Source organism: Cornus florida, unplaced genomic scaffold, assembly GCF_030987335.1.
Source record: "Cornus florida cultivar Cherokee Brave unplaced genomic scaffold, ASM3098733v1 CherokeeBrave_3.0.0_Hap2_Chr05, whole genome shotgun sequence".
Taxonomy (NCBI): domain Eukaryota; kingdom Viridiplantae; phylum Streptophyta; class Magnoliopsida; order Cornales; family Cornaceae; genus Cornus; species Cornus florida.
In genome coordinates, this window is record NW_026775575.1 from 80,996,669 (window position 1) to 81,015,626 (window position 18,958).

Below are 18,958 nucleotides of genomic sequence, written 5' to 3' on the forward strand. Positions count from 1 at the left end.
GTTAATTCATTTTCCAATGCATGAAAGCAAATACTCTATGCAAGTAGAGTTGCTAGTTATTATGGTTATGATGTCCTTTGGCGCACACACACGTACACACACACACATATATATATAAATCAATACTAGTAATTGTGTGGGATGAGAGCTCCTAAAAAAAAATGATTGAATATTACTGACCCTTTTTTTTTCTCCATCGCTTCTAGTTCTCCTCCTGCTCAAAGACTTGGAAGCTATGGGTGTATATATAGCTTTATAAACAAACAATATACCTTTTTTAGTTCAAAGTGTTTTAGTATATTTATTTTTTATTTGTATTAAATATTTGCCTTTTATATTTTATTCCTATATATATTTATATATTTTCTTAATATACTATTTAGATAGAGTTTTGAAATAAAATAAATCAGTGAATAAACAAAAATAAGGAAGTAACAAAGTAGTTACCAATAAATGATTTAGGAATTTAAGACTAACCTTTTTACCTAGGGAATACAATATCCGAGTAATCTCTCTCTCACTCTCACTGATAAAATTGGCTCCTGGGCCTGGGCCTGGGCCTGGGCATAGGCATGTGTCTGAGCATAGGCATGGGCCTAGGGACGGGCATTGGCTTTTGCTCAAGCATAGGCCGCGGCATGGGCATGGGCATGGGCATGGGCTTGGTCATTTATTTACTTTCATGGATTGGGCTGTCCAGATTGAATCCACACTAGCTTTGTTTGCCGTACAGCGTTCCTTCTTTTTTTCGTCCTCTTCACATAATTTCACAATTTTAAGTATCAATCGACACTTCCAACACAACGGCTATAAGATACTCAATCTGCCTAAATCATTCATGTAACATGGCAAACATGGGTCACACCTCATTAAATAACTCATGTAGCAGTCCAAATACTCACAGAAGAAAGACATTGTGTGCCGTCCACTACTGTCTGGGAGGACACCCGGCTCAGGTGACTCTTCCAAGATACAAGGTAAGCCATGATTTCTTTATAATTTGGTGAGAGATGAGCTACAAAGCTCCGTGCATTAATCGGTAATAACAAATTTACCGATGACCAACCGAAATTAGTTATATTCACCACATTAAGTATCAACCACCATTATTTTTCTTCCAGCTGTCATTACATAATTCAACCACATAGAGACTTTAGGTAAAGTAACACACACACACACACACACATATATATATGAGAATTAGAATAAAAAAAGTTTAAAATGTGTACATTAACTTCATTGCCCAAAGTAGAATCACAGTTCCCACACTAAACCTCAGAATTTGTTGTTCGCACGTGCGATTTGCGAACGACAAAGAGTTCTAAAAGGAAAAACTAAATGGAACAAACTAGAAATTAAACTAAATGCTTACCTGTTATCACAAATCACGATCAGTCCTTTTACGCTATCCTGTATATATAACAAATTGAAAAGACAAGATCAAAAACAGAAAATCGATTGATTATAAAAAATTAAAACATCGAAAAACATAACACATATCACGTTCATAAATCATCGAAATAGTGGCATTCATTAGATTCAATAATCGCTGAATGTAATGTAAAATTTACAGAGACTGATCGTATAATGTATCTCAAGATATTATTCAATAAATTAAAAATTAAATGCAGATGTTAGAAAATGTAAACAAGTTGAAGAGAGAGAGTTGAAAAGAGAGAAAATAACACAGATCACATTCGTGAATCATCAGAATAGTGAAATTTCTGACGTTCATTAGATTAAATAATCGCTGAATGTAAAATATACGGAACGAAATCCTAAATTCAAGAACATCAAATATCAAATAAGCAGAAAATCGGTTAATTACAAAAAATTGAAATATCGAAAAACATAATACATATCACGTTCCACAATTCCACAATTTTAAGTATCAATCAACACTTCCAACACAACAGCGATAAGATACTCAACCTGCCTAAATCGTTTATGTAGCATGGCAAACATGAGTCACACCTGCTTAAATAACTCATGTAGGAGTCTAAACATTCACAGAAAAGACACTGCGTGCCGTCCACCACTGCCTCGGAGGACACCAGGCTCAGGTACACACTTCCAAGATACAAGGTAAGCCAGGATTTTTTTATAATTTGGTGAGAGATCAGCTACAAAGCTTCGTGCATTGACCGGTAATAACGAATTTACCGATGACCAATCAAAATTTGTTATATCCACCACATTAAGTATCAATCACCATTGTTCTTCTTCCGGTTGTAATTATAGAATTTAACCACATAGATACTTTAGGTAAAATAATATATACATATATACATACATACATACATATATATATATATATATATATATATATATATATGAGAGTTAGAATAAAAAGTGTTTAAAGTCTGTACATTAACTTCATTGCCCAAAGTAAAATCACAATTTCCACACTGAACCTCAGAATTTGTTATTCACACGTGCGATCTGCGAGCGACAAAGAGTTTTAAAAGGAAAAACTAAATGGAACAAGCTAAAAATTAAACTAAATGCTTACCTGTTATCACAAAGCACGATCAGTTCTTTTACGATATCCTGTATATTAACAAATCGAAAAAATAGGATCAAAAACAAAAAAAATCAGTTGATTATAAAAAATTAAAACATCGAAAAACATAACACATATCACGTTCGTGAATCATCAAAATAGTGGCATTAATTAGATTCAATAATTGCTGAATGTAATGTAAAATTTACAGAGACTGATCTTATAATGTATCTAAAGATATTATTCAATAAATTAAGAATCAAAAGCAAAGCTTCGAAAATGTGAACAAGTTGAAGAAAGAGAGAGTGTGAGTTAAAGTGAGAGAAAATAACAAATATCACGTTCATGAATCATCAAAATAGTGAAATTTCTGACGTTCATTAGATTCAATAATCACAGAATGTAAAATATACGGAACGAAATCCTAAATTTAAGAATATCAAATATCAAATAAGCAGAAAATCGGTTGATTATAAAAAATTAAAGCATCGAAAAACATAACACATATCACGTTCCATAATTGTACAATTTTAAGTATCAATCGACACTTCTAACACAACGGCGATAAGATACTCAACCTGCCTAAATTGTTCATGTAGCATGGCAAACATGAGTCACACCTACTTAAATAACTCATGTAGCAGTCTAAACACTCACAGAAGAAAGACACTGCATGCCGTCCACCACTGCCTGAGAGAACACCGGGCTCAGGTACACACTTCTAAGATACAAGGTAAGCTAGAATTTCTTTATTATTTGGTGAGAGATCGGCTATAAAGCTCTGTGCATTGACTGGTAATAATGAATTTACCGATGACCAATCAAAATTTGTTATATCCATTACATTAAGTATCAACCGCCATTGTTCTTCTTCTGGCTGTGATTACATAATTCAACCACATAGAGACTTTATGTAAAGTAATATATACATATATATATATATATATATATATATATATATATATATATATGAGAGTTAGAATAAAAAGAGTTTAAAGTGGGTACATTAACTTCATTGCCCAATGTAGAATCACAGTTCTCACACTGAACCTCAGAATTTGTTATTCGAACATGCAATTTGCGAGCGACAAAGATTTTAAAAAAGAAAAACTAAATGAAACAAACTAGAAATTAAACTAAATGCTTACATGTTATCACAAAGCACGATCAGTCCTTTTACGCTATCCTGTATATATAACAAATCGAAAAAACATGATCAAAAATAGAAAATCAGTTGATTATAAAAAAATTAAAACATCGAAAAACATATCACATATCACGTTCATGAATCATCAAAATAGTGGCATTCATTAAATTCAATAATTGCTGAATGTAATGTAAAATTTAGAGAGACTGATCGTATAATGTATCTCAAGATATTATTCAATAAATTAACAATCAAATGCAGAGCTTAAAAAATGTGAACGAGTTGAAGAGAGAGAGTTGAAGAAAGAGAAAATTACACATATCACGTTCATGAATCATCAAAATAGTGAAATTTCTGATGTTCATTAGATTCAATAATCGCTGAATGTAAAATATACAGAACGAAATCCTAAATTGAAGAACATCAAATATCAAATAAGCAGAAAATCGGTTGATTATAAAAAAATTAAAACATCGAAAAACATAACACATATCACGTTCATGAATCATCAAAATAGTGGCATTCATTGATTCAATAATCGCTGAATGTAATATATACGGAACGAAATCCTAAAGTCGAGAAAATCAAATATCAAATAAGTAGGTAATGGCTCGAACATGTAAAATTTACAGAGACTGATCGTATAGTAGATCAGATTAGCAAAAACAAATTTAAATTGAATGTTCATGATATTATTCAATAAATTAAGAATCAAATGCAGAGCGTAGAAAATGTGAACAAGTTGAAGAGAGTGAATTGAAGAGAGAGAAAGTTAAAAAGAGAGAAAGTAACACATATCACGTTCATAAATTATCAAAATAGTGAAATTTCTGGCATTCATTAGTTTCAATAATCGCTGAATGTAAAATATACGGAACGAAATCCTAAATTCAAGAACATCAAATATCAAGCGGATCTAATTCATCCACATTATAATCAATACATGGCTCGAACATGTAAAATTTACAGAGACTGATCATACTGTAGAATTTGCAAAAACAAATGTGAATTGAATGTTCGATATTATTCAATAAATTAAGAATCAAATACAGTGCTTAGAAAATGTGAACAAGTTAATGAGAGAGAAAATAGGTACTCTGATAACTGGCGACTTCATGTCTTCTCGTGATGCGATCTTGTTTCTGCATTTCACACATACGTACTCAGTTCTGCACAATCTTCTTGCGTTCTCCATTCTAAGAGGTTAACAAGATGATAAAAAATTCCAGAGACAACGAAGCAGGGAGATTGCAAGTTTCCAGATATAGAGACAGTCTTGAAAGAAATATAGACAGAGAGACCTCAAGAACAAGTTCTTGAGAGACATAGTAAGTTTAGAGAGAGAGAGAGACGAAAAATAATCTGCGCAAAATGTACTCGGTGTACGGTCTTATAAGTCCACAACCATGTGTGAGTCGTGTGACTCTATGAGAGTAATCGGTGAAGGCCTGCTTTTAATTTCTGAAAATTTTAAATAAATAAAAGCCTGATTTTGAAAAGTTGGGGGTTAAAAGAGTGGGTAAATTACAATGACTTCGTATGAAATTTAACCTAATGATAAATAAATTTAAGATTTACATATTTTTGAAATGTGTCCCTTGAAATTTGTCATATTTCACAACGACCTCCTCCTATAACATTAATCACCAAAATGCCCATTAACTAAATAGAAAAGACTAACATTCTTATACGTCATTAAATTAAAAATATATATATTTCAAAAGACAAAAACACCCTTCTATATCCCTTTCTTTTTCACTCTCTACCCAACCCACCACTACTAACTCATGCCCATTCCCAATCCAAACCCCCCATCCACCACCACCGCCAACGATCACCAACCCCAATCCAAAACTAGAAAGATAATGAACTAACAATGAAGCTACATCATCCAAAATTGTTTGATATATATGTGTGTGTGTGTGTGTGTGTGTGTGTGTGTGTAATATTTCTGTTTTTCACCATTTTCTATTTTCTGAATTTTCCGTTTTGTCGAAGGCATTTTCGTCTTTTCTCGTTTTACGTGCCGGACACCGTGGGGTGTACCGGGTGTATCCGGGAGTTGGTTGGGGTATTTCATTAAGTTCAGGACTTTTTAAAATGCAAAGGTCGCCATTTTGGCATTTTATCTGTTTTCAGGCCGGACAGTCCCGAATGGGACCCGCTACCGGAATTGTTATGCACGGGGGTGGTGTCACGGGTCCATTGCATTTCATGCCTATTTATTTTATGCATAATTTTATGGTAGCGTGTTAAGTTGTGTGGTTGTGATTTATATATATATATATATATATATATATATATATATATATATATTAAATAGAAAAGATCAGATTTTTAGTGGTGGGACCCACCACTAATTTTGATGAGCACTGAAAAGTGCGCATTTAAACCCGTTAAGCTTAAGCATTCTAGTACCTTTATCTATCTTACTTTGCCGTTTTAGACTTATTACGTGTTATTTATATTTTCAGGCACTAATCCTAAAATTGAGCTAACTCAGCCAAATAAGAGCTTAATTGAAGCAATCCTGAGATAAACCAAAGGAGGGAGCAAAGTGGAGAAAGAAATGAGCAAAAAGGAATCAAAGTTGTGCAGCTGAAAAGTTCGATCGATCCAACTTAGAGTTCGATCGATCGAACATCTATGATCGATCACAGTACTTCTCGATAGATCCAACCTTGGCCTTTGCTGAAATTCCAAGTTCGATCGATCCAACATCACCTTCAATCGATCGAACCCTGTTTTGTCCTATTCAAATGATTGATCTTATCCACAGCTGTACGCCTACCAACCGCTTTTGTCCTTTTCCCCATAAATATCTTCGAAATTTCTCAGCCTTGTCCTTATCCGGAGGAGTCAGACCACTTCGATCGATCCAAGATGCAGTTCGATCGATCGAACCCATCTTCGATCGATCCAAGTTAAAGTTCGATCGATCGAACTTCCTCCAGCGAGAAAAAGTTAAAGTCCAGCTCATTTATTCCGTCCTTCATCCAATCATTGGAGAATATGCCCTGCACGACCACAGTTCATCATAGGGTGTATTTGACCTACCTATATAAGGAATATGATACACTTTTTGGAAAGAGTCTAGAGTCTCTTAACACACATTGAAAATCATCTTGGAGGCTCTTCTTGGAGAGGAGGAAGGAGGGAAGTTAGAGCACCATTGGAAGAGATCTTCACCAACAAGGAGCAGCCATGGAGTTAGCCCTTGAGGGTTGGATCATCACTACCATGAGTGTCTAGACATCCTCTTGGGGCTAGAGTTAGCCCCAAGCATACTTTCTATACTCTAATCTTGTGTATTATTGAGGGATTAGTGTTGTATGATACATCTTGATATTCATGTATATATAAATCTTGATTATTTCATGGTTTGTATGGTTTAATGCTTCCAATTGACTATTCTATTCTATCCATATGTCTATGTATGCTAGAGTAGAATATTCATGTACTTATTTCTAGATTTAGTGTTTTTGATGCATGTCTATGTGTATTGTTGCTATAGATCTAGAGATTATCAAGATGATATGCTTAATGAATGCTATTTTGGTTCATTTGATGGTTTATGCCTATTCTTGATGGTTTGTGCCTCTCCCCTAGTCTAGATAACTTTATTTTCATGCTAGTAGTGTAGATTTAGTGTAGTGGTAGTGTAATGTTAGATGGGAGGACAATCTACCCTTGATGTTTGATGTTCCATGCTTGTGAGTCCAAATGGCATATTCCTCTAATATTGTGTTGTATGTGGATTGTGAGCTTAATGAAAGATTAATGACTAGTTATGATATGTTGTATCTTTCACATGTGTTTAGACAATTTATTCCTCTCCCAATAGATATTTTGTACCTCTCACATGATGTTTAGATAATGCATGTTTAACTAAGTCATCCTTATGGATTGCTTGGACTATGAGCTTAATGAAAGGTTCAATGACTTGATTTGATATTTTGTTCTCTTCACATGATGTCTAGACAATATATTCCTCTACCAATAGATGTATTGTGGCCTCACACATGTTGATTGAGACAATTTGCACTTGTTGAGTCACCCTTACCAATTGATTGTCTTTTACACACACAACATTGTTGCAACACATTCATTTCCCTCATTAGTCACTTGATTATGGTTTGGAATAGTATTGTTTGGTGGTGATCTCTACACCCCAAGACCTTTCCTTCTTATTTACTCTGTATTTTATTGCATTTTAATTAATTCTTTTCTAGAAGTAATCAACCAACCCAATTCTCTTTTGCAATTATTTGGTACGCTAGAGTCGAAGTTGAAATTCCAACACGTATAATCCCTTGGGACGATCCCTACTCACTCTTGCTACGTTAGTAGTAGTGTTGGTAGTGATTTTTATAAATTTAAATTTGACATAAAAGGCTTTTCTTGAACCACACATTCACTACATTCAGTTTGGCGTATTGGAACGGCCGTCGTCAGATTTTGGCGCCGTTGCCGGGGATTAACGGTCTTGTTGGAATTAAACTAGACAATAGTGTTCATTAGATTGCTTCTATTTTTATTTTATTTTCCATTGTATATTCTTTTCTCTTGATTCTCATTATTATTTGTTCAATTAGGTACTTGACTACAAGGAAGGCGAACTTTGGAACTTAAAGCAATCATTGGAGCTTAAAAGCTAAATTTGGAGTTGAAGTGCTAAAGAACCATTGTGAGCAATTCTTGGCACTCTTGTATTTTAATTGTTTCACTTCTTTGTATGTTTGTGATAGCCCTTGTTGAGGCTCATTTTATTGCTAAATTTTTGTCTAAGCATAGGCCCTTGTTGAGGCCAATTTTTTCTTGCATTTGGGTTTTAATTGTGAATGGAGGAATTGTTTGATCCAAGTTTGGGGGGGAATTACATCCCTTTACCTTATGCTCCTCCATCACATTTTAATCCTTATGAGATTGAGTCCAATTCATTTCATGCATCATCTTATTATGGACTTGATCACTCATTTAATCCTTCTTATGACTATTGCCCTCCACCACTATTTTATGATGAATCAATTCCACCACATTCTAAGTACTCACCCGGATTTGAAGAAAAAGTGTTAACTTTACTTGATGTGCATATTTCACACACTTCACTTATTAATTCTCATTCTCAAACTTTAGCCAACTTAGAAGCTCAAGTTGAGCAAATTACAAATACTCTTTCTCATCAAGAGGAGGAGGAAGAGGCAACTGAAAAAATGGCAAGAACTTCAATAAATATAGATGAGGATGATGAGAGTGAGGAGAATGAAACAAGTGAGCTAATGCCTAGCACTCTATCTTGTATAGAGGAGGAAGTGGCAAGTGAGTTAGTGGCTAATCCAATAGAACATAACATGATTAATGAGGACTTTCCTTGTTTTGATTATGATTTTATCTCGGAGATGGCTACTCTAGAGAGTGAGGAGATGTTGACCATACTTGAGGTAGGAGAGAATGAGGAGGAATTTGTTGAAGAGGGCCTTCCTTCTATTATCTCTAATGACCCTCTTGAGGAGTGTCTTTTGGAAATGTATAAAAATTGTGGTTTTGACTTTAAAAGCTCTAAAAATGAAATAAACTCTCTAATGGACTCCTTAGCTTACTTAGAAGGTGAGGAAATGGTAATTTATGAGGAGGAGAAGAGGGATGAAGAGAGGGTGTTTCTTATTAATCCAAATGAGTCTTTGAAAGACAATGCCTCACCAATTATCAATATGGATGATCATTTGAATGTGTTTCAAGAACACAACAAAGAGGCAAGCCTAACCATGATTAATTTTGTTTTCAAAACCGTGGATGAAAGGAACAATATCATCTCTTTTATTTCTTTTCAAGTCATTCTTTTGGAGGATGATTTTATTGTCATAAGTGGGACATTAAATGAGAAAAGTGAAAAGAGGGTCAATAAGGATGTTTCATATCCAGTTTTTGATTCATTTGATTAGTGAGTTGACCTAACGTCTTGCTAGAGACGTTAAACACTAGTATTCGTAGAGTTTCACAACTCTATTCCTCCCTCATTTCTTTTTATTTTTCATTCTTATGTACATTCTTCCATCTATTTTTTAAATTTTCATTCTTATTACCATCATTGGGGCTTAGCATAGGATTTTCTGCATTTTCAGTTCAAAATTAGGCATTTGGTGCCAGTTCGATCGATCACAAGAGCACTTTCGATCGATCAAATTGTTCTTCGATCGATCCAACTATGGATTCGATCGATCGAACTCCACTTGAGTCCCAACACTTAGAAAAATTTTGGACCTGCATCCAAATTCCAAAATGCATGCTCTCGGGATCTCCAAATTTTTGAAAGTTCGATCGATCGTAAACCATTTCGATCGATCGAACTATCTTTCGATCGATCCAACATGTGGTTCGATCGATCATGAGTCCCAACACTTAGAAAAATTTTCAGGCCTCATCCATTTTTCAAAAATGCATGCTCTCGGGATCTCCAAAATTTTACATGTTCGATCGATCGAATTTCATCTCGGATCGATCACAGCTTTGTTCGATCGATCGAACTTCATCTTCGATCGATCACAGCTTTGCCCCTTTAACCCTTTCACTTTTTGACTTTTTCCTATTTCTATTTTTATTTTATTTTATTTTATATTATTTCATTTAGTTACCTCTCTCTCTTGACAAAAAAAAAAAAAAAAAAAAAGAAGAAGTTTTTGGAAATTTGTTAAAAACACAAAAATATTTTTGTTAATTTTATTTTATTTTCAAAAATTTCAGAAAGATTTTTATTTTATTTTCATTTTTACTTTTATTTCCAAGCTTTATTTTTATTTTTATTTTAAATATTTAAAATTAAAAAAAAAAATCAAAAAAAATCAAATCCCAAAAACATTTTTCTTTTATTTTCTTTTATTTCCTTTTATCTTATTTCCAAAAATCCAAAAATATTTTGTTTAACTTTAATTTTTAATTCTTCTAACTTATCAAAAAAAAAAATCTTTGCATTCCTTATTTTCTTACATTTTTATTTACTTGCATTTTTATTTTTATTTGTGTACATATTTGTTTTGTTTAAAAAAATAAAAAATAAAAAAATGAGACGATTTTTCAAAGAAGCATTCCGTCTTGCTAGAGACGTTAAACTTAGCACCTATTTTGCATATTTCTTACATTTTTTCATTTTTCTTTGCATGTTTTCACATATATATTAAAAAAATAAATAAATAAATAAAATGAAAAACAAAAAGTAAGAAAATTTTGTATATACTTGCATTGTACATATTCTTTCCATTTTTTTTTTTTTTTTTGCATTGTACATGTTCCTTTTCATTTCTTGCATTGCACATATTGTTTTTCATTTCTTACATTGAACATATTCTTTCATTACATTTTGCCTTATTTAATTTTCTTTTTATATTTTGTTCATGCATTTTATTCTTTGTTTTTCTTGCATTTTGTATATACTTGCTTTCATTAAATGAAAAATATAAAAAGATTCATCATTGTGCCCTTATGTGTAGTCATGCATACTTTATGCTTTAGTTAGGGCTTGATCTTATATCTCTCTTGCATCATGTGTTACATTGCCTTAGAATGCTTGATTTGATTATTCTTATCCCATTTGATATTTGATGTGAGTTTGCTAGCGTGGTTATTCAAGTAGGTTGTTGATTCCAAGTTTGGGGGAGACGTCTTTCGAATTGGATCATGACCAGGCTTTATGTCTACACCACCACGGTATACTCTTTCCACTTTTTTTCCATTGTTCTCATTGCACATTGAGGACAATGTGCGGTTTAAGTTTAGGGGTAAGGTGTCTTGTTGCATTCTACTTAAGATTTGAGCTTTAAATGTGTGATTGAGATTTGAGATTGATGTTAGCTATGATTTTGATCTTTTGAGGACTATATTGCTTAAAATTTAAAAATTGCTTGACTTGAGAGTGGAATACTCCTTGTATGCCTTGAGGATACCATTTAGGAGTAAATTTTTCAAAAGATTGATATCTTGCTTGCATTTGTGGTCCACATCATCCTGAATTTGTGATTGTTTTGAGATTCATTCTAGGATTCTACACTAGCACCGGCGCACGCTAGCATTCAATTGTGGGGTACATGCTTTGTTGATTATTGAATTGGTTATATCCCAATTGGGCTAGTAGTGCATTGAAAGTTTTCATTCTTGATAAAGGTGGATAACAACCCCTTTTCATTGAGTAGCCGGGATTCTTGCCTCATTAAGCAATGAACTTCTCGCGCCAAAAGGTGGAGGGCCCAAACTCTAGGTTAATAATCATTGGAAAAAAAAAAAAAAAAAAAAAAGAGTTGCAAAAGCAATAAAAGTGAGGACTTCTCCTAAAAGGTGAGAAGTAGGAAATGATTAGATGGTTGTTGTCTTGATTTGTAGCCTAGTTGATTTGAGTTTGTAAGTCCGTAGGGGTGTCTTAACACCTAATGCCCTAAAGCCATCCGGTTTGGGAGTCATTGACCTAAAGCTCGCTACATGAATCTTCTAGAAAGCTTAAGAGATCAACACATTGCACAATACTTCCATCTTTGATCCTTAATAAAAAAATAATAATAATAATAAAAAAAAAAAATAGAGTGAAAAGAATAAGCGCACCTAGAAGAATAAAGCTTTAATAAAAGGTCCACTCTCTTATCTTGATGATCGGTACTAGATTTGTGTGCTAATTTGAGGGTAAGGATGTGATTACTTCTCTAGTTGGCTAAGATAGCAACACACTTGATGCCGGACCTCTCACATGGATTCTAGACTTGTTTCGATTTTCATGATCATTTTCTTGATGTGTGGAGGACCATGCTTGCTTGTTTGATGTTGAGATTTTGGGAGATTGCTTGGAAACGGTTGAAAAATTGCATACTTGAGGTAGTTTTCTCCCAATGCTTGTTTGCAATATTGGTGCCTCTTTTGAAAGAATGAGCTTAATGTTTGTGGGTATCATTCCTAGAAACCCTCACGAGACTTCACTCGTCCACTAAGGGTAACCTAGGGGTTTAAAAGGCTTGTTGCATATGCTAAATGCAATTGTGTTTCCTACGAAAATGGTGTTATCATTTTACTTGCTTTCCAGTTTATACTTATTTAGTTGTTCATTTCATTCCTTTACTTCTTAGTTCATTGCTAGGGACTAGCAATATTTAAGTTTTGGGGTGTGATGAGCACTGAAAAGTGCGCATTTAAACCCGTTAAGTTTAAGCATTCTACTACCTTTATCTATCTTACTTTGCCGTTTTAGACTTATTACGTGTTATTTATATTTTCAAGCACTAATCCTAAAATTGAGCTAACTCAGCCAAATAAGAGCTTAATTGAAGCAATCCTGAGATAAACCAAAGGAGGGAACAAAGTGGAGAAAGAAATGAGCAAAAAGGAATCAAAGTTGTGCAGCTGAAAAGTTCGATTGATCCAACTTAGAGTTCGATCGATCGAACATCTATGATCGATCACAGTACTTCTCGATAGATCCAACCTTGGCCTTTGCTGAAATTTCAAATTTGATCGATCCAACATCACCTTCGATCGATCGAACCCTGTTTTGTCCTATTCAAATGATTGATCTTATCCACAGCTGTACACCTACCAACCACTTTTGTCCTTTTCCCTATAAATATCTTCGAAATATCTCAGCCTTGTCCTTATCCGGAGGAGTCAGACCACTTCGATCGATCCAAGATGCAGTTCGATCGATTGAACCCATCTTCGATCGATCCAAGTAAAAGTTTGATCGATCGAACTTCCTCCAGCGAGAAAAAGTTAAAGTCCAGCTCATTTATTCCGTCCTTCATCCAATCATTGGAGAATATGCCCTGCACGACCACAGCTCATCATAGGGTGTATTTGACCTACCTATATAAGGAATATGATACACTTTTTGGAAAGAGTCTAGAGTCTCTTGACACACATTGAAAATCATCTTGGAGGCTCTTCTTGGAGAGGAGGAAGGAGGGAAGCTAGAGCACCATTGGAGGAGATCTTCACCAACAAGGAGCAGCCATGGAGTTAGCCCTTGAGGGTCGGATCATCACTACCATGAGTGTCTAGACATCCTCTTGGGGCTAGAGTTAGCCCCAAGCATGCTTTCTATACTCTAATCTTGTGTATTATTGAGGGATTAGTGTTGTATGATACATCTTGATATTCATGTATATATAAATCTTGATTATTTCATGGTTTGTATGGTTTAATGCTTCCAATTGACTATTCTATTCTATCCATATGTCTATGTATGCTAGAGTAGGATATTCATGTGCTTATCTCTAGATTTAGTGTTTTTGATGCATGTCTATGTGTATTGATGCTATAGATCTAGAGATTATCAAGATGATATGCTTAATGAATGCTATTTTGGTTCATTTGATGGTTTATGCCTATTCTTGATGGTTTGTGCCTCTCCCCTAGTCTAGATAGCTTTATTTTCATGCTAGTAGTGTAGATTTAGTGTAGTGGTAGTGTAATGTTAGATGGGAGGACAATCTACTCTTGATGTTTGATGTTCCATGCTTGTGAGTCCAAATGGGATATTCCTCTAATATTGTGTTGTATGTGGATTGTGAGCTTAATGAAAGATTAATGACTAGTTATGATATGTTGTATCTTTCACATGTGTTTAGACAATTTATTCCTCTCCCAATAGATATTTTGTACCTCTCACATGATGTTTAGATAATGCATGTTTAACTAAGTCATCCTTATGGATTGCTTGGACTATGAGCTTAATGAAAGGTTCAATGACTTGATTTGATATTTTGTTCTCTTCACATGATGTCTAGACAATATATTCCTCTACCAATAGATGTATTGTGGCCTCACACATGTTGATTGAGACAATTTGCACTTGTTGAGTCACCCTTACCAATTGATTGTCTTTTACACACACAACATTGTTGCAACACATTCATTTCCCTCATTAGTCACTTGATTATGGTTTGGAATAGTATTGTTTGGTGGTGATCTCTACACCCCAAGACCTTTCCTTCTTATTTACTCTGTATTTTATTGCATTTTAATTAATTCTTTTCTAGAAGTAATCAACCAACCCAATTCTCTTTTGCAATTATTTGGTACGCTAGAGTCGAAGTTGAAATTCCAACACGTATAATCCCTTGGGACGATCCCTACTCACTCTTGCTACGTTAGTAGTAGTGTTGGTAGTGATTTTTATAAATTTAAATTTGACATAAAAGGCTTTTCTTGAACCACACATTCACTACATTCAGTTTGGCGTATTGGAACGGCCGTCGTCAAATTTGAATTAGTGGCCAAGAGGCCATTGTGGCCTCATTTTCTCTCTCTACCTGGCACTCTCTCTTCCTCCCTCTCATTTTCGTTTTTTTTTTTTTTTTTTTTTTTTCTACAACAAAACTCAAGCTTTGATTTCTTTTCTCAATTTTGAGAATTTGTTGGTGCCATTTGCGGCAAAGCTTGTCGAGATCTACACTTTGATAGAAGCAATTTACCATTTGGCCAACCCTGGGAATTTCGAAATTTGGGCAAATTTTGAGGCTTTTGCTTTAAACTAAGGTAAAGTTGTCTAACTTGCATAGTCTTTAAAATTTGTAGTTAAATCCATGTTTTTTCCCAAATTTTTACATGCCAATTTGATGTCAATTTGGTAATAGCATGCTAGAATTTTATTAAATTGATGGTGTATGTCAATTTGTTTGTTGTTATGTGTTAAATGATGATTATGTGATGAGAAATTTTAATTGTTGAATGGGTTCTGTGACTATTTGTAGGCAAGCATGCTACTTGATATTGAATTGATATTTCTTGTGTTCTTCAAATGTCAAGTATGCTAAGTGTTTGTAAAATTGCCAATGTGAATGTTTAATTAAAAAAAAATCATACTATTGTGGTTTTAGTTCATATGTTGACTTATAAAATAATTGTATCATTGTCAATGCCATGTATGTAGTTAATTATTGATGGTTATGTGACAATTCATGTGGAGGTAAAATTACCGCTATAAGTAGGCAATGATGACTCTTGAAGTTGTTGATAATTGTGAGCATGACATTAACATTGTTGCATTGGCATTGAGCATTGGGTGTGTTGTGAAAGAAATTTTGGTGAATTGAATTAGAAAAGTTTGAAGAAATTTTTTGAAGAAAAGTTTTTTCTAAAACCCGGTTTTGGGGAGGTACACCCTATCAACGGTGCTAGCTAACTAATAGGGACATGGGGGGTACCCGTGAGTCATTTAGCTATCTCAGGCCCCAAATGGTAGTTGGGAGTCCGGCTAGTTAGTACATTTTCAGTGTGTGGATTGGGTGTGTGAGTGTGTGTGTGTGTGGAATGCATACCATAAGCCATTTCATGCGTTGCATTATTTTAAAAGGTTGACAGTGAATTACCTGTAAATATTTGATGATGTGTGATTCCTGGCATGATCCTTATTCTCCTACTCTATTCATTGACGTGTTTAAGCATGTGTCTCGTTTTCTTAATTTTAGGAGATGCCCTTTAGGCAATCTCTACTGGGCCTTGTGCTCATCCCTCTATATTTTTCAGGTCATGGAAAGAAGGTAGCGGATGACGATCCACCATAAGCTTAAAGGGGAATAGAAGTTCATTTTGTTATCTTTTGGTGTATTTGAGCCCTTTCTTTTGGGAAAAGTATCATTTGAAATGTATTAAGTTGTATAGCATAGCCATGCAATGAACTATAAACCTTTGACAGTATTTTTGATATAAATTGGGCTCATTGTAAGATTATATTGTTATTTCTTATTTGAATGGGATGAATGAAGTTGCATTGCGATAGAATGTTGATGTTCATAACCATAGGGTGTTGTATATCATTTTTATAGGGTGTTAGAACAGTTTTGGAGTAGTTTGCAAAACCCCTATATAGGCCATCACTCATTTTTACATTCACAGCATTTCAGTAGTAGAATCTCAGTTCGCAGAGCCATTTCGGCCGGCCGAAATGACTGTTTCAGCCGACTGAACATTCCAGTAGCCTCCCAAGTTTTTGGGCCACAACCGATCAATTGGTTGGTCCATTTCGGCCGACCAGAATAAGTACTTCGGCCGACCGAAGTGCCATTTCGGCTGACAGAAATACAGGCCCCTCACAGCCTTTGTCCCACCATTTTGGGAGCTATCCCTTGACCTTGTTATAGTTCTGTGGCACTTGTAATGAGCCATGATTGAGCATTGATGATGTCTTGGCATGTAGAATAACGTATTAACACTAGATATAACGGGATTGACTTAGGTGATCTTGGGTTCGGGTAAGGACCCGGTTAGCAATTTGGACCTACGGTTTTGGATCGTTACAATATATATAAACACGCAGAAGATAAGTAAATCGAGGAAAAACACCGCCAGAGGTTATGATCGTTTTTGACGAGGAGGAGCTTTTGTTGCGCCGACAGGCAGCAATCGATTCATTCTGAACCCCGATGGGTTTCTACACCGCCCACCGAGCATGATTTACCAAACCTAACCCCAATTCTGATGCCGAAAAGGACCAAATCAAATCCCTAATTGTCCCTCTAATACTTTTGTGGATGATGCAAATCTAATCCCAACTCATTGAAGTTTAACCGTAATTAGCAAACACGATTTCTTAAACCGGCCTCGCCGCCATCGTCAAAATTGACGTTAACCCCAAACCAAGCGTTGTCGCCGCCATATCGAAGCATATTAGATCGGAGCCTGAAGTACGGTAGTCGAAGAAGAGAGGGCATGTGCGCGCGTGAAAAACACATTAGATTTACTCGTAAGAGCGCGTGACACGCTTGGAGCCTGGAAAAATTGGAGATTCGGCCAAGCCACTCCTCCTCTCTGTTCGTTCTGGTGCTGTAGTGGTATGGATAGGGAAAAAGTTGCGGTAGTGGTGGCGGCGTGGAGAGGGAAGTGGTGCCGTTAGAGAAGGATGTTGTAGACGACAGTGAGTGATTAGTTTCTGGTAGTACGGCTCGAAGTTCAGTCCGACGGTGATAATGGTCTGTGGTGTTCAGTCTGGCGGCGATGGTAGGGGGTGGTGTTGATACACCAATATAAGAGTATAGAAAGAATATGTAAATAAAGGCAATATGGTCATTTAATTCCAACTTTCGGATCACATTATAGCACATGCATCATATCCAAACAGAGCCTTACCATATTGGGTCATATGCAACAAAATTCCATAATTTAGGGGTTAGTTTCAATTTTTGTAATTCTGGGGTTTGTTGCTAGTTGACTAATAATTCAGAGGCTTTTCTTACATTTTACCCTAAAATATATAAAAATAATAATAATAACTTTATTACTAATTGATCATATTACATAAATAAGAATGCAGTTCCAATTTAAATTAAGTATCAAAAGCAATATTAACATAAGACATCTAAAATATAAAAAAATCTTATTACTAGAAACAAATTCAATTTTCAAATGATACTTCCATCATATGTTGAATTGCAGACCACATAGCTAATGAAACATCATCTGATATTACAACACAATTAATTTATAATCCTGATTGTTGCAATTTTACACAAAAATAAACTTATATTCACAACCGGGTACAATTTTTTTTTAAGGATCGATGGTAACAGTAATCTAATACTGCTAAAGACCAAAAGCGATCAACATTCAAGAGCTAGTAAATTTCATCATCGTCTTGGTTCCCTCCGACACGGCGTGCTTGGCCAATTCACCGGGAAGCATGAGCCTGACGGTAATCTGGATCTCCTGAGAGGTGATGGTGGGCTTCTTGTTGTACTTGACTAGCCTGGAGGACTCCTGAGCGAGCTTCTCGAAGATGTCATTGATAAAGCTGTTCATGATCCCCATGGCCTTGCTCGAGATCCCGATGTCGGGGTGGACCTGCTTCAGCACCTTGAAGATGTAGATCTTGTAGGTCTTGACGCTCTTCTTGGTCCTCTTCTTTTTCCTGTCTTCGGCGGCGGCGCCAACCTCCTTCGGCAGCCTCTTCCTGGTCTTGGGCTTCTTCTCCGCCGGACCCTTCTCGGCCACTATTTTCTTCTCCTCAGCCGGTTTCTTCTCTGCTGGCTTTTTCTCTGCCTTGGGTGCAATCAGAGAATTTAGAGAGAGAGAGTGTGAGAGTAGGGAGAGAAAATGAGTTACGAATTGAGAGGACAGATGTTAGTGATGAACAGAAATATCTTAAATAGCTTTGAAAAGAAGAGTGTTGGGAAAGAGAGGTTATGTAAAATGTAAAAATAACGTCTGATTGGATACTGACTTAGGACAAGGGTCCATGACTTGGCAATTGTCTACGACGTTGGATCTGGATTAGACAGAGAGTGAACAACGGTCGAGATGCTATTAACTTTTTGTGAATTTGGATTGGCGTCAAGTGTTTA

General features: G+C 35.3%; 1 protein-coding gene across 1 annotated transcript; it reads right to left on the reverse strand.

Moving 5' to 3' along the window:
- Positions 1-17,968: 17,968 nt before the first annotated feature.
- Positions 17,969-18,737, reverse strand: LOC132309554 (histone H2B-like; the record flags this gene model as incomplete). Its single annotated transcript, XM_059807848.1, has 1 exon — positions 17,969-18,737. A coding segment is annotated over one exon (513 nt), but the record flags the coding sequence as incomplete, so codon positions are not given.
- Positions 18,738-18,958: the final 221 nt, after the last annotated feature.